Raw genomic sequence first — 15,620 nt, forward strand, 5'->3', positions numbered from 1 at the left:
AACAAACATATGATTTTCCGTTGTTCTAGACTGATGTATAACCAGACCATGCAACTTCTGTCTCCCAGCCCACATTACATGGTCTGGATCAGCTTGGTTCCATGTTAATAGGGGCACAATGCAGCAGTTCCAACTATCTCTTCTCACCTCGTGAAGGCTGTGTAAATGTCAGTGAGCTGAAGTGTGGCAGGTAGCAGGTTCTTTGTGATCTCAGAGGACTTCTGGGTGTCTGCTTCAATGGCAACCTTAGACAGATGCTCATCTAAGGAAACCTGCACTTTAGAAATGACTGCATCCAGTGTATAGATGGCTTGTAAAGAGGGTAACTGATGAAGTGGAAGAATGACAGTTGGGTCCACGCTGGAAAAGGTGGAAATCTGCAACAATATCATAGCAAATCAAATCATCAATCTTTGAACAGTAATACAGCAACACAACATTAGTGATGACCTTGCAATAATTACCTGTCTGGCAATGTATTCCTCTGCTAGCTCCACATCGTATTTCACAGTGCTGCACTTGGCAGATGTCATCTCAACAAGTGAGGCTGCTTGGTCTGTTTTCATTCCTTGCTTCACCAAGTGTTCCTGTAATTTTATTTTAAAAGGCAAAATAATTGGATGTAGAACAACCAAAAGAGCATATACAAATGATCAAACAAAGCCAAATATCATTTGTATTTTATAGGAATCATTAATTTACTTAAGTAACTTTCATAATAATATTCCGAAGTACTTTCAGCAATCAACAAACCTTGATCCAATTCACGTAGGTGGGCACCCGGAGACGTGAGGACCATCGCAGTGTGTGCAGGATGTCACTTTCACTGGAATCGCTGCAGCCAGTCTTCAGCTGCTCCATGTATGCCTTTGAGGGTGGTAAAACACCAAGGATCCTCCACAATACCAGGAAATAGTATTGAAGAGAGCACGCCTCCTGTGATGAGTATTCAACAAAACTGTTGACCAAACTTCTCTCAGCTGCTGTTAGAAACAGGATTTGCCGCTGCTATGCTTTGATTCATTAAAACTTAACACTTGTGTGCATGATCACATTAAAAGGCGTTTAAAATCTAACAATGCAATTAATAGATGGTCTGTTGAGGTATATGCAGATAGTTACTAATGGACTAATTTGAAATGTTAGCTTGGACCTTTTATTGTGAGCAAACAATAATTGAAGATCTCCCTTTACTGTTTCCGAATTGCAATTGTTCACAGATTACCAACTGTTCTGTGAAAGTAATGTTTTCGTTTTCAATTTCTTCAAAGTGATGTAGCTCTTGTTGAACAAAAAATACAAGTTCCATTCTTTTAAAAAGAATGCAGTCATATGTAATCACCAAAATTTCAATTAATGATTAAATTAGTTTCAAACTAATTCTCAGAAACGGTGACAGATTACATCTACTACTTTGTAATTTAATGGCATAATTCACTTTTATGGAATTTATCACTACAGAACACTGAGCACTCCAGGACACATGCACTTACTACAGTTTGGCTACTGTGATGATGCCAACATCACATGCTTGTTTATCACGATGGCACAGTTTGTGTGGTGTATTCTCACCATAGGAGTGATGGGCTTGTTCTCTTGTCTTCTTGCTGTATCAAACTGAGAACCTGCTGCCAGAAGTGAGATAAGCCACGCATACAATTTATCGTATTTCACCGCTCCATTGAACAGCTTTGGAAAGACCTGTCAGGAAAAAAAAGTTTTGAATGATAGATACATCAAAAATACACAAAGAATTCTGTATGAATGAAAACCAATTAAAATGTGTCACCTTGCCGTCTAGTCTGCTGATATCATCTTCAGATGCCTCAGGGGACAGAACGCAGTAGAATTTGGGCTGAACATTTGAATCTAAAAAAGGTTCAACGCATGTTATTTTGTCATCTACCAAACAACAACATTCTCTTCATAGATTAAAAGTTAGACAACAGACTATTTTGAAATATGTTGATTGAGGTGGAGCGATAAATAGCATTCACAGCAATGTGAATCGAGAAAAATCTTTGCAATGGCTATTCTATCGGTATCTTTGCAGGGTACTGTAGACACTCCATACATAATCTTAATCCTGTAAATGGGAAAATCAAGCAGGTAGGGGTTGGTTAGTTTTTGTAAAAACAACCATGCTATGGCCTGTGGCAAAAAAAGTTCAAATTTCATTAGTCTTACCTGCTGAACAATGTTTAGCCCAGTTCTCCTCCACCTCTTTGAATCCATAGTAAAGAGGGAGACTGCTGCGTTTGCCACCTTCCTGAACAGAACTTGGCCCAGTGGATGGAGGGGTGAGGAGGTTGTACTGCACCTATAAATAATATTAAAGGCAAAGAGTGTATAATTTGATGTTAGAGAAAAATATTTAAAATTCAAAACTCAAACTTAACCATCTGGCTATCTGTGGTGAAACCAAAGGCTTTTCCCAAAAAAAAAATAAAAATTTGCCTGGGAAAGACCTTATGCAGACAGGTTTAAGCCTCCCATTATAATCAATAAGTGGTTAGTTCTGGATTAGTTTATTGTCATATAATCATGCTGGATGGTATTTAAGTATTTAAGAATAAATTCTAAACTATAATCTTGGTTCAGGGAATTTAACATCAAGATAACAACAACCAATAGAAAATAAGCATGAACCTGTTCGAAAAGATACAAGGGAGCCTTGGAGTAGTGGCGCAGAAGGTAGTCAAACACCAGTAACAAACGAGCCAGGTTTAGGGGCACTGCCTTCAGCTGGGAGTCTCTGCTCTGTGCCACCTCAATTATGGCCTGGGTGACCAGTGTGAGAACAGAACGTCGCCCACGTTCTGACAAGTTGTGGAAAAGGAGCAAGAGGAGCTGAAGGTGCTCCACATTAAGGTCATCTTCTCCATGAACAGACCCCTGGATAGTCTGCTGCTTTAATGTTCCCAAAAACCTCAGATAAGGAAGTAAAAGGTAGCAGAAGGAAAAATGGGGAGGGGGGAGAAACCTTTAGAAAATGCAAATTTTGAACTAGAATATACTTTACCAAGTACACATTCATGCATACATATACATATATATACATACTTTAGTAATAGACTAGTAGTCCACTGTATTATGATGCTGATAAGCTTAAAATGTAAGGTTTTGTAACATTAATAGCCCTTTACATCTGATACAAACTGTCCTCCAATTCATTACGGTCAAAGAATCAGGAAAATGTAACTACTTACACAAAATTACACAAAAAAAAATTGATGTGAGTGGTTGTTATACCTTTCCCAGACTTTCATACATTCAGGCACATCTGGTTCGCCTAGCAAGCTGGCTTTGTGCTGCCATATGAGGAGCAGTCTGGAGAGGACTGATAATGATTGTGGGTGAATGTACAGAGGCCAGGGACCCTCTGAAAAGGGTGCTACACCTAACTGCTGAAGCAGGGTGCTCTGGGAATGACAAGAGGTACAATTATTTGATAAATAAGAAATTATCATTATCACAAGTTAATTACCATAAAAGGCTCAATTTTTCCCCTATTTGAACAAGCCACTGGTAAAACAAATTAATCTCACCTGCAATGCTGGAGATGGCAGATCAGATGTGACCAAGGTGTGGTTAAAGTGGTACAGCGCTAAAGAAAATGCCTCATCTGAGGAGCCTTACAGAAAAGAGGGGGACCAAAAAAAAAAAAAAACAAAAAAAAACAAAACAAAAACAAATATTAAACCTCACAGAGATAATTTCTGTCTACTGATTATGGACTATCACTAGATCATAGACAGAGAGAAGAAAAATATGAATAATATAGCAGAAAATGTAGATGAAAGCAGTCATTTTTCCATCCATACCTTTAACATCTTTGTCTACATCTTTGATGATACTGGCTAACGTAGCCATGTGCTGATCTGTAAGAGACACACTCAGGTAGTTGCGGATGAAGTTGTTCCTGGACTTGAGCATCGAGGTGGTGATGAAGTTCAGTATGCTGGAGGCTAAACTGAGAAACTACAAGAACAAGCAAATGAGTCACTTGTGTTTAAACATCTAAGTTAAGTTGTAACTAGTGATTTTCGATCAGCTTCCCTAGCATTAAAAATAATACATGCACCGTTTACAAGTGAGTCCTCACCAGCTCTGGGTCTTTACGGCCAGCTAAAATGTTTCCATTTTCACTCTGATTCTGCTTGCTGGGGCTCTTCAGTCTGGGAGAAGTCTCCAGGGGTGGGGGTGGAGGTGGTGGTGGGGGAGCTACTTTGTCTTTGGTAGGTGAAATTGTTTCTTCAAACCAAAGTCCCAGGATAGGTTCACTGTCATCATCTACAAGGAGAGAAAAAATTATCTATATGAATTTCTCAGAGTGGAGCTGAGAAACATTTCACGAATTGCAAGACGTGGGTTTCATCAAAAGGCAAAATGTAAAAAGCTTCAAACTAGTTCATGAAACCTACAACACTGTGGAGGCGGACAACAGGAGGCAAAGACTGCAGTAAAATGTGAACATATACTGAGGATTTGTTGGTGAATATCCACTTAAAGCAACAGATTTTATTTTTTTTTTCCAAATGAGAACATTTCTCAAAAGATGTACACTCTTGTTATTTGTTATTCACTCTCATCACTGAGAATGAGATGAGGTAATGGCAGGCCTTGTCTTTGCCAATACCATATCCTCAAAATAGTCAGTGGTAATGATGAAATTTATGCTCCATAGCAAGAAGAAAAATCTGCTCTAAGGTATTTCCTTTTCTTCTATTCGACATCCTGCTAATATGCTATCATTATGGGTGATGAATCTTTGCTGACTGTGTAGTTCCAACAGAATTGAACAAGTAAAGCAAGAAATTTTGACTTCTTTACCAGATTTATGTATACATGTGAGTGTGTTTTATGTAAATGTTATTTTGTTTCTTGAAGAAATTAGACAAAAAAAATGTTTCACACATGATGCGTTACATATATTGTTACTCCCCAATGGAGTCTGTATCTGTTGAACTGAGAATATGTCACAGCTGCATTTTTCCACAACAGAGAGCACTGTGTTATGATCAACATGTCACAGGCACTGGAATGTTTTTATGCACCACCACAACAGATCACAGTCATTTTTCAAATTGGAGTAGATTTGGCTTTGCAAACTTTCAACAATTTAGAACTCAAATTAAAATGTTCTTCTAATAGTAGAAGGTTGACTCTGTGACATGGCCAACCACCCAGATGTTACGTTCCCTGGTGAAGACTCAAATACCTTAGACCCACCTTCCAGATTTCTCTCTCTCTCTATTTTTAATCATTGTGCAATTTGGAAAAAAAATCCTTTGGTGGTGAGATTGGAAGAACTGACAGATTGTGGGCACTGCTACACATTCTCGGTTCACTCTCACAAGACATTTGGGTTTACTGAATCTGCCTGCCATTCTCCACCACCCTAGCAATTTCAAATGATGGTGCTGTTTTCACGATCATAAGACATGTCAGCAGATTGAATTGGATGGCTAGAAGACTACCATTCCTTTATGCCCTAATAGCATTTGTCATGGACAGTCCATGACCAGAAGTCACAAGGCACCACTTCATCATTCAGAATTAAAGTTTCCCAGAAGTAATACAGAATCAGACAGTGTCCTCTCTAGGACCCCACCCACCACCAGAAGATATGCTGTGAAAAGCCTCATGAGGGACAGTGAGAAGCTTCCTCTGCAACAGGCAGCTACATAATGTCATCCCTCATGTTCTGCAAGAATTCAATGTACTTAATATTTATCACCCTTAAAAAGTCTTAAAAAGGATTGAGTAGTACTATACAGGGTTTTAGTTTCAGGTCAGTACCTGTTTGTACAGGTTTTCAATTAACCTCCTCACTAACCCACACACAATCCCCATAGTAGAGGGTGCGATCTAAAAGCTAGTCTTTATAACCAGGGGTTGATCAAAGGTTCCTGTCTTCACTTAGCCCCCCCTCTGGCAATACACTGTGGGTGGGCCCCCAAAGACTACAAATTTTAGTAGATATGAATAAATGAAAAATACCTTTTGCGAAATTATGATTAGAATTGAAAAGAATCTGACTGCAGGCGTAGCCAGTTGAATTATGTACAGTATGCATAGATTAAATAATTCAAGTACATGAATACAAGAAACATGAAAGAATATCATTTTAAGTTGATATTCACATTTGCATGCAACATACAAAAATCAACTTTTCAGGTGACAGCAAGACGTAGCATAGTGTATTTAAGCCCCGAGTCAAGCACAACTTGAATTTGTTATATATATGAATAACACCAATGTTTCAATGTGGGTGCTACAGTATTTTGGTATTACGACTTGTTTTCAGACATGTGCCATAAGTAATGCAATGACAAGTAAGAGGAATATAACGACCAAAGGAAAAATTGACATGACCACAAATAGCACAATATGAACACAAAAATCAGTATCTCAATCATTTTAAATACTTAACTTATACATGAAAAATAACTTAATATAAAACTCTAACTTTATCCACAATCCAAGTCTGAAATAATAGAGCTGATTGATTAATCCATGAACTTTAGCCCCTTCGTCTCAAAAGCCTTACATAACTTGCAATGATTTCATAGAGTAATTACAAAACACATCATGAGCATGGATTGGGTTTGGGATTGGGCTACACAGAGCTTTTAGAAGACAAAAAAACCTGGGAAAATGTTTTCATCAACACTCCAAGAAGAGGAAATTTTATTTGCAGTAAGTACAAATGTTGGCATTAGTTGTATCCATCACTCAACTCCTTAGTGAGGTTTTAATAATTGTAAAGATAATGAGCACCCACATGTCACCACTGGTTTTACTCTTTGAACCACACTGAGCCACAGATGAACTTTGACAAAAAAAAATTCAATCATTTAGTTCAAGTCAATTAGACCACAAGCACCCATCAAGGTAGGGGCTATTTTGTGAAGTCTCTTCACCTGTGGCTCTGTCATTTTCTAAGCTATTAGGGCCACAGCTCAGCCTAAATTGTGAGACATACAATAACAAAATGAATCTAGGACAGTGAAGTGGACACCAAGTCTTTGACCTGAGGACAGAAAACTGCTGACCTGAAACACAAGCTGCACTTGTCTTCTCCTGTCTTCTCTCTGCTGAAATAGTAGACACTGTCAACTACACTGTCATTATGTGATGAAGGGACAAAAAAAATTTAATAACTTAACTGTGTGCATATGCATGTTTATCCTTCTCACTGCTCCCACAACCTGACTGACTGAACCACTGACAGCATAACTGATGTGCTGCTTCGCTGATGCAGCTAATCACGGATGCTACCTCAGAAATCCAACATAGACATGAAGCTGCTTTCAAAACCTACGTCCACCCTGCGATGAAGAGAAATCTGAGGCACACCTTCACAACATCAAGACCAAACTTTTTCAATAAAGGCATTTTTGGTCACTTAACCCGTTAATTGATTAGAACAGAGGTGTATAACCATGATATCTATCATTAGATGATGTACTGATGATATCTTATCTTTTTAGGGTAACTAGATATAATATATGTAATACTGAGATAGTTGAGGGTTTGCTTTAGAGCAACCATGAGGCATCTTTGGGCCAAAATGTATCATTAAGTCATGATTTGATCAGTAGTATTTGAAGTTTGTGTTCAACTCAAGACGCCTGATAACCAGTTGTCTCCTATGAAAGCATTTTTTGTCATTTTTGCGTTTTTACATTTACATATCTAATTATAATTAAATCTGAATGATGTAGTTAATTGAACAGCTGCTTTTCCCCTTGTTGTGTTGATCTAAATCCTCCGTTTCATTGTAACTAAATAAAGTATTTTCTCAAGTTTCAATTACATTAACGTTTATTATCAATGCTGTGCAGAACAAGGTGTGTCATCTGTGCTCTTATAGCCAGAATTTAAATGACACCCAGACAACAGTTTGTAATGCCTGCTGTTTTACAAACATAAAGGTGCTATGTAGTTGCCTACACTAGCAAAGTATGGAGGTTAAATTTTATGGAAGGTTTTAAAGGTGTTGATGCATTTGCTTAAATCCAAAATGATGAAATACCTTGACTGCTGTCCTCCTCTGTGCTGCTGAAATCATCCTCGTAGTAGGTGTTTGAATCTGTTGAAGCACTGGCATCACTGCTGACAGAGCCCTTCCTCTGCCGTTGGAGAACACAAGCCTAATTGCGCAAAAAATAAGGAAAAAAGTGTTTTTAAAGGATGCTCTCAATCTTTCAGGCATTTTCACACAATTTGTCATAAACTGTACATGGAGGAAAATGTAAATTTAAATATTTCCTATATCCAATGTCTTTAAACACAGATTTTTGTTTTGTATGAGCATTTTATTGTGTCTAATTTAGATCTGATTTGTGTTAATCGCACTGCACTGTGAAAATAAAAACATGACTTAACTACCAACTATGCACATTACAAATATATAAAAAAAAATGCACCTTTTTGTAGGAAGTGGAGAGAAGGGTGAAGAGTAGATTCGTCAGGGGCACAGAGTCGATGAGTCTTTGGACCCTCTGGATGGAAGTGCTCTGTGCCATGATGCTGAGTTCAGCTGGTGGCCCGTCACTTGCCCAACCCTGCGGGTAGAAGAAAGAATCAAAAGAAATAATTAAACAAGTATTTTCAGCACACCCTCCACCAAATTTTTCAATTAAATTCTATGGAATCTAAATATTGACAAACAAGAATTGCTTTGTATATCACTGCACCAAATGAGTGATCATTTATCAAACCTCTGTGTATGCTTTTTGTTTGGTGAAAAATGTGACCTGACAACTAAGAGGTCACAAAGAAAGAAAAGTCAAACAAACAAAGAGGAAGCAGTTTGTTGAAGTGTTTTTTGGTTGCCACATTGACATGTAATGTATCCAGCGGATGGTTTATATCCACAATCTCTTCAATGATGATAACAAGTTGACTACTTAAGTTTTGTAATGACGACACTTGGCACAAGTACAACATTTATAAAAATGCTGTCGAAATCTATGGCATTAAACTGAAGGGTATTTGGCAAGGTTATGCTTCACTTACACGATGAAGAGCTTCAACTTGCAGATCCTGGAAAAGGGAGGTCAAAAGTTTGATGGCGTGATTGGCCAGGATAACAGACAGAACTCCAAAACCTTGATGTCTAAATAGAAACAATCAGAGAAAATGAAAATAATTATGACACACAATTCAAACTCAAATAACCTTTTGAAGTTTATAGGAAAAGTGCAGATAGGGTTTTAAGTTATAAATGAACTGATCACCTCACTCTATACTAGTGACAAGTATAACTAAATATAAGCCTTTCCTGTAATTTACTTAAACTCCATGAGAAAATATACACATTTCTGAGACTTCATGGCAATAGCAAGCGCCATATCATTCTTACACAGAAAGCATAGAAAATGCAGTCTCAAAGAAAAAATAATTATTTCCATTACCCTTTGCCAGGACCAAGCTTCGGCGATCCTGCGCCATCCTTTGTGCGAGCAGCAATATCCCGGACACGCAGGGCAGCGAGGGGATCCTTTTCTTTCCCTTTGTCTGCCAGGGCAGTGGGGCTCAGGTTAAGAATCAGGTACAAGCTGTTCAAGAGGCACCAGGCTCCAAGCAGCTGGAAGTTCTGATAATGCTATATAGACAAACAAACAAATAAATAAATAAATAAATAGAACGATAAAACGTAATTTATTTCATAGACACCTCCACATAATTCTAAACTTATTTAAGTTTCAAAAGCAGTATACTGCTGGCACAGTCTAAGTAAATCAAAACATACCGAACAAGTAGGACTATTCTAGCATAGTAGCTAAACCTGTTACTCACCTCTCCTCCAGCTCTGCGAGAGTTGCTGATGGCTTGTCCAATCATTTCATAGATCTCCAGCTGTTGCCAACACAACAAATACTTGTTACGATTGTCAGTGGGCCATATTTTGGTAGCAAAGCTGACATTAGTGTTTATATAAGAAAAACCATGGGAAGAGGAAGGGAAAAAAAGAGATTCAATGCAATGTCAAAATATAGGACAATAAGCTTTATGTATTGTTGGCCTACAAAGATATTTCATGAAGTCTTAACTCAGTATATAGGGCACTGGTCAAATCTGGTCAATAGCAATAGTGAATAAAGTTTATATAAAGCACCAGACAAATTCTTAGAAAAAAAACAAAAACATATAAACATGAATTGTTCCAATAATACTCACACATTTCTGGACAATTGTTGCTGCATCATTTTCATAATCCTCCTCTTTAGTCCCAGTGGAGGCAGATCGAAGCTGCAGGCTGCTTCCAACCTGCAGAATGGCCATGCAAGTGGCCACACTCACACCTAAATTGGCAAAAATAGTTTTTATATATTCACCAATCTGACTTTTCCCACAATGCAAAGAATAAATATTAAACCCCTGCATTAAATTTTTCATAAAACAAACTGCCTAATGTTATCTTGATGTTTTTTGGGAAGTAAATGGTTGTTGTTGATTGTTGAATACTGGACAGTAAAATTCTATTTCATCCCAAATTACCACCTACCAGCGTAGAGACAGCTCAAAGCCAACACGGTCATATCCAGTAATCTCCCTGGTGTCAAGGGCTCCAATACAGGCAAGGAAAGTGTGTCCAAAGCCATGGTTACATCGATCACCAGTGAGTGAAATCTGGGAATGTGGTTTAAATACATCAAGATGAAAAAATGCTTCGGAAAAAACCTTGTCATGTAATACACATGCCCAAAATTAAAGAGATGGCTGCTCAATTAAAATAAAACAAACAGTTCGATTATTTCAATCTCAAATAAAACTTATATTTCAATCTCATAAATAAAAACAAAATATTACCCATTGCGGACAGCAGTGGCATCCGCCACTGTTGCAGGCATGATAAAGAAAGAGTTGGCTGATACAGCATCTTGGAAACGGTTGATGTAGCGTAGAAAGTAGGGCAGGTTGAGGCACACTCGTAGCAACTTCTCAGACCCACCTGTAAATACAAGTAAAAATTATAATGTGACAAATGCACTACCTGGTATTAAATGTTAGGAACAAAGCATTCTTTGGTTCATTGGTTGAATTTTTCTTAAATTGTGTGAAAGTTATGAGTACATTTTTTTCATTCATGAAAGAATACATTTAACAGTACTGAGTGTCAAGTGGCCTGGAAAGCTCAAGTAAAACAGGATACCAAGATTCAATTGAACTTCTCCTAAACTGCTGATGAGTTTGCAAACAACTTAATGTCACTGAAGACTTTTAAGACACAATATAGACAACAATTTATGGAGACTAATTTGTGGTCACTTTCCAAATCACAAGTGGGATTCAAATGGGAAAAAACAAACAAACAAACAAACAAAAAAAAAACAAAACTATTTTTGACTCACCAAGTTCCTGTAAGCTTGACACATTCTGAGAGACAAAGGCATTTTTCATTTTGGCCTGAACAGCTTGATCTGTGGTTTGGTCATCACAATCACTCTCAGCCTATGATTGGATAAAGGTGAAAAACATAAAAATGTTTATATTATAACTCTTTATCTAGTTCAACAACAACTGTTTTGTATTGCGTAAATTAAATTACAGGTTAAGAATAAGTTTAATTTAAGAATAACTAATGATAAAAAGAAACATGAACATGGTGTTGCATTTAAAAGATAGGTTTAAACTGTCAGCCTCTGATTGACAGTAATGCATTGCTCTGTAACACTTGCCTGCATTTGTGCTGCTGATGGGGAGGCCAGGATGGTGGTAAGGTCGGGGTTAAAAACTGAAGTCAGTTGATTAAAGAAGTTCATTTGCACTTCTTTTTGCCGAAGCTCTAAGTTCACAGCACTGGGCAACTCCTTCTGATCTTCCACTATTACACGAACAAGAACAAATATGGAAAACCTTAATCTCTGGTTTTGCACAAAGGCCTATGGGAAATTTCCAGTATGGATGAATACTAAAACATCAATAAACACTCAAACACCAGTTATGTATGGAACAACAAAATGTTTTAATGTTAATTATTTTACAACTGCTGTGTCATAATTAGTTGTGCAGGTATTGTTTAATCTATAAAATTACACTCACCATCTGAAAGGGTCTTGACGGTTTGAGGCAATTTGGCAGACTTCATCATAGCAGTGAAAGTAATGATTTCTGTGCGATCTAGTCTGCTGCACCCAGTGCAAAGTCCTTTTATTAGAAGAATCAGGTGTTTCTGAGGATAGAATTAAAAAAAAAAAAAAAAAAAAAAAAATTACTCAACTGGGAGGGTTGTAAACTTCATAATGCCTGAATTGAGCCAAAACAAATTCAGCCAGCATTTTGTCTTTGGTTATTTTGGCATCCAAAAATTATCTGTTGAATACAGTCCCACAACACTGCTGGGTCTGTAAATAATTACAAAGAGTGGGTCTAGATTTCGATTTGAAAATGTTCTGAGATAGCTTCTGTCATGATTCTGTGTGGTACCAATAAAAATTCCCTTGGCATTACATTCCTCAGTTGATTAATGTCTACCTGTGATACTGCACATGCTTCATCTGGGTTCTCCAAGCGCAGCAATGAGAACTCGATCAACACTTTGCACGCTGCAGCAACTGACAGCAGCTGATTCCTTGGTACTAGAGAAACAGAGCAAAAATAATTGAAAAAGCTGGAAGAAACACTACTTGTAGCATTCAAATATTATTGCAGAACAGCAGTATAATTGTATGTCCATTACACGTAGGGGGAAAAAATAAATAAATAAATAAAAAAATATATATATACATACTTTGTCCACATACTGTGGTGATGTAATGTGCAGAGAGTGCCACAAATGATGAGTAGAAAGGCTCATATTGTTTGTCATGGTGAAGAATGTCTGATTCACTGCAAATGAGAAGAAAAAACTCATATTAAATCAAATACTGGCATATTTAATTTTCAGAGATCATTTCCACAGCTATTTTCTTTCTGGAAAATACTGGTGGGAGAGACAGAGCAAACCCCCAGTGTAATGGTGTTTATGACAGCAATACTAAAGTTCAGTTAACCTATTGCAACCTATAAGATTTTCTGACAGAAAAAGACAATCCTACAAACACATAAACCCACTTTTCAATTTTATAAATCACACAGTGAAAACCATGTGACTGAAATTGTGTGACAATGTGTTACTTTCATTTCGTTTTATTGAGAGTGTCATGTTTGTTGATTTTCTGATTGGTAAATGCTTAGCTTCAGAGGCAAGAAATCCATTTTGTGTTGGAGCACCTGCATGCATTAAACCACATTTCACAAGCAATGAGTGTTTCTTATGAACCAATTTGACAAATGTATTTTCGCATTAGTCAGTACAGCAATTTAAGATTATGCATTACCCTCTGCACTGTGTATATAGCCTTGTCTAAACAGTTTAACATAGCTCCTCTTTGGCTAATTGCAGTCTACTTCAAGGGAAAATTATTTTGCAGTTAATTATACAGTTAAGATTAACCTATATGAAGTTCTAAAAACACCTGCAAACAGTTCTGGTGTAGTCTCTGCTCACAGACATCAGCAATGTCCCACACCCTCTACCAAGCACTGATCTGATACCACACCTCCAGGCACAAGGACAGCAGACTGTGTTTCTGTAAAGTGACCTAGGTGCTCAGCTCTTATGTCCTTCACTGGGGCATAAATCCTGTTTTTGCATATGAGCAGTAAACGTTTTTCTGCAGCATGAAATATATTCATCTGTTTAAGTAACAACACAAACTGCTTCAATATGCCACTTCATGACAATATACAGCTCAGACTATCTATCAACAACTGCAAAACAAATAAATGCGAAGAAAACATTTCTTTTCTAGAAAAATTATAGCCTAACCCTAGCCATATCAAACATATACACCTGCATGGGTACCTACAGTGCCTCTGGGGCATTGTCATAAACAGGCTCACTCACTTTACTTAACGAAACAGAAAGGCATCAATGATTTCTCTAAAATTTGCAATAAAATTACATAATGAGCTGTGGCTACGTGACAAGCTTTCATTCAATAATGCAACAAAACAACCCTTTTACTTCTGATGCTGTCCGTTTGCTCAGTTTCCTGAAAACGAAAGTAGGCTTGGTAGCAACAGGCTGGTGTCGATATGCCGAGGTTAGCTACTGCTCAGGAAAATGAAACCATTAAACACAGTAGGAAGCTGATCACTTTAATGAATGCCCAAGGCTCAACTAACGTCTCTAATGAGTATCAAATGACATCCTGGCGAACATACAGGTACATCTGACTTGATCACCGCATCATGGCGACGTAAACCAAGGCGAAATATGCACTAAGCAATTTAACGAGAAAATGTGAGAGGTCTGTGATCAACACTTGTCTCCACAGACACGCTCCTCCTGCGTAACAGGAACTGAATCATCGTTCCTGTGATTTAGTACAATGCCAAACTCTTCTAACTGTGCAAAAACATTCATGCTTATACTTTGATTGGTAAGATGGTAACGACGACCCCATCGCTACTTAATCAAAACATACAGGGCAGCTGAGAGTCTCCGCCTACCCCCAGTCCACAGACTGCGGGTAAGGATACACTGACGGACAGTTAGCCAGGCACCACAGACACACTGGACAAGATAAACTCAGCACACACGTCCGACCACGTTGAGCTACGTTGAGTAAACTGACGTAGCTAAATATTAATGTAGCCATTTCAACGCTACGCTATCCAGCCCGTTGCAGGGCCCATCTCTCTGATGGTGGCTAATGTTTGTGTTAGCTAGCTAATGATGAAGCAAATTTCTCCCACGTTACACTGCAACGTCGATTAAAGATTTCATAAAAATTAAGTTACACGAAGGACCAGCATCCATCTAGGTCCTGCTTTGTCCCATGCCATTTACGAATAGCCAGCCCTGGCAAGCTACACGGCATTTTTGAGTAAGTTAGCAGACGTTAGCATGTCAGCTAACGTCAGCAACGGATTCTGTGCCTGTTACAGTCGAGCACCGGGAGCTAGCGTTAGCCGCTAACGTTTCCTATAGAACTAACCGAGCTAGGTTAGCAAGTTAGCTAACCCCTGGGTGGACACGGCCGGTAACTGGGCAAATAAAACGCGCAATGAATTGACATGTAGCCAGTTACCTGTTGATTATAGACCCAATAAGCTGAGGTAGCTCCTTCGTTTCAAAAGCAGTGTACGAAGCCGATAACAGCGGCCGCACTGCCGCTGTCCATTCGTGTTCCCCATCTCCTCCGCTCGACGCCATCTTGAAATCCCTTAGAAAAAACTAGCAACTGGAAGAAGAAACTGTGGGGGCGAATCGCAGGGGGCGCTCACCACCTCCCAAATGAGGCTGGACATCACTGCCCTCGAGAAGCAAGAATCCATTTCATAACGGCCACCAGTACAGTTCCCTGATTAAAAAAAAATAAAAATTACGCATGGTTTGGGTTTTCCTGTACACAAATTGTACGATTCATATAACTCTAATATAAAAGTCGTGGATATTAAAAGACTTTAATTATGACATGTTGAACATGCAGGCTATAAATTCTCAAAGGTCCACAGCATTTTTTTCATTCATTAATTTATCTTCTAGCCCACGTTTTTGAAATGTGCGTCACCTCCGCAATATGATAAAATGTTACTCTCACGTTTTGGTATCGATG

General features: G+C 38.2%; 1 protein-coding gene across 1 annotated transcript in view; it reads right to left on the minus strand.

Moving 5' to 3' along the window:
* Positions 1-15,218, minus strand: part of ubr4 (ubiquitin protein ligase E3 component n-recognin 4) — a 45,380-nt gene extending 30,162 nt beyond the window's left edge. Inside the window, exons 1-25 of the mRNA XM_029505622.1 lie at positions 15,093-15,218; positions 12,746-12,843; positions 12,490-12,593; positions 12,058-12,187; positions 11,688-11,839; positions 11,367-11,466; positions 10,825-10,966; positions 10,520-10,644; positions 10,192-10,316; positions 9,811-9,870; positions 9,426-9,616; positions 9,028-9,127; positions 8,436-8,573; positions 8,042-8,159; positions 4,106-4,293; positions 3,825-3,981; positions 3,549-3,634; positions 3,253-3,422; positions 2,650-2,929; positions 2,188-2,320; positions 1,790-1,869; positions 1,573-1,701; positions 754-936; positions 465-587; positions 148-377 (exon numbers count right to left, since the gene is read on the minus strand). Of these exons, the coding sequence (XP_029361482.1) occupies positions 148-377; positions 465-587; positions 754-936; positions 1,573-1,701; positions 1,790-1,869; positions 2,188-2,320; positions 2,650-2,929; positions 3,253-3,422; positions 3,549-3,634; positions 3,825-3,981; positions 4,106-4,293; positions 8,042-8,159; positions 8,436-8,573; positions 9,028-9,127; positions 9,426-9,616; positions 9,811-9,870; positions 10,192-10,316; positions 10,520-10,644; positions 10,825-10,966; positions 11,367-11,466; positions 11,688-11,839; positions 12,058-12,187; positions 12,490-12,593; positions 12,746-12,843; positions 15,093-15,217 (3,467 nt within the window). The 5' untranslated portion in view covers position 15,218. The remainder of the gene's footprint in view (positions 1-147; positions 378-464; positions 588-753; positions 937-1,572; positions 1,702-1,789; positions 1,870-2,187; positions 2,321-2,649; positions 2,930-3,252; positions 3,423-3,548; positions 3,635-3,824; positions 3,982-4,105; positions 4,294-8,041; positions 8,160-8,435; positions 8,574-9,027; positions 9,128-9,425; positions 9,617-9,810; positions 9,871-10,191; positions 10,317-10,519; positions 10,645-10,824; positions 10,967-11,366; positions 11,467-11,687; positions 11,840-12,057; positions 12,188-12,489; positions 12,594-12,745; positions 12,844-15,092) is intronic.
* Between the last annotated feature and the right edge of the window lie 402 nt (positions 15,219-15,620).

The sequence above is a fragment of the Echeneis naucrates genome, chromosome 7 (assembly GCF_900963305.1).
Source record: "Echeneis naucrates chromosome 7, fEcheNa1.1, whole genome shotgun sequence".
In the NCBI taxonomy this organism is placed as follows: domain Eukaryota; kingdom Metazoa; phylum Chordata; class Actinopteri; order Carangiformes; family Echeneidae; genus Echeneis; species Echeneis naucrates.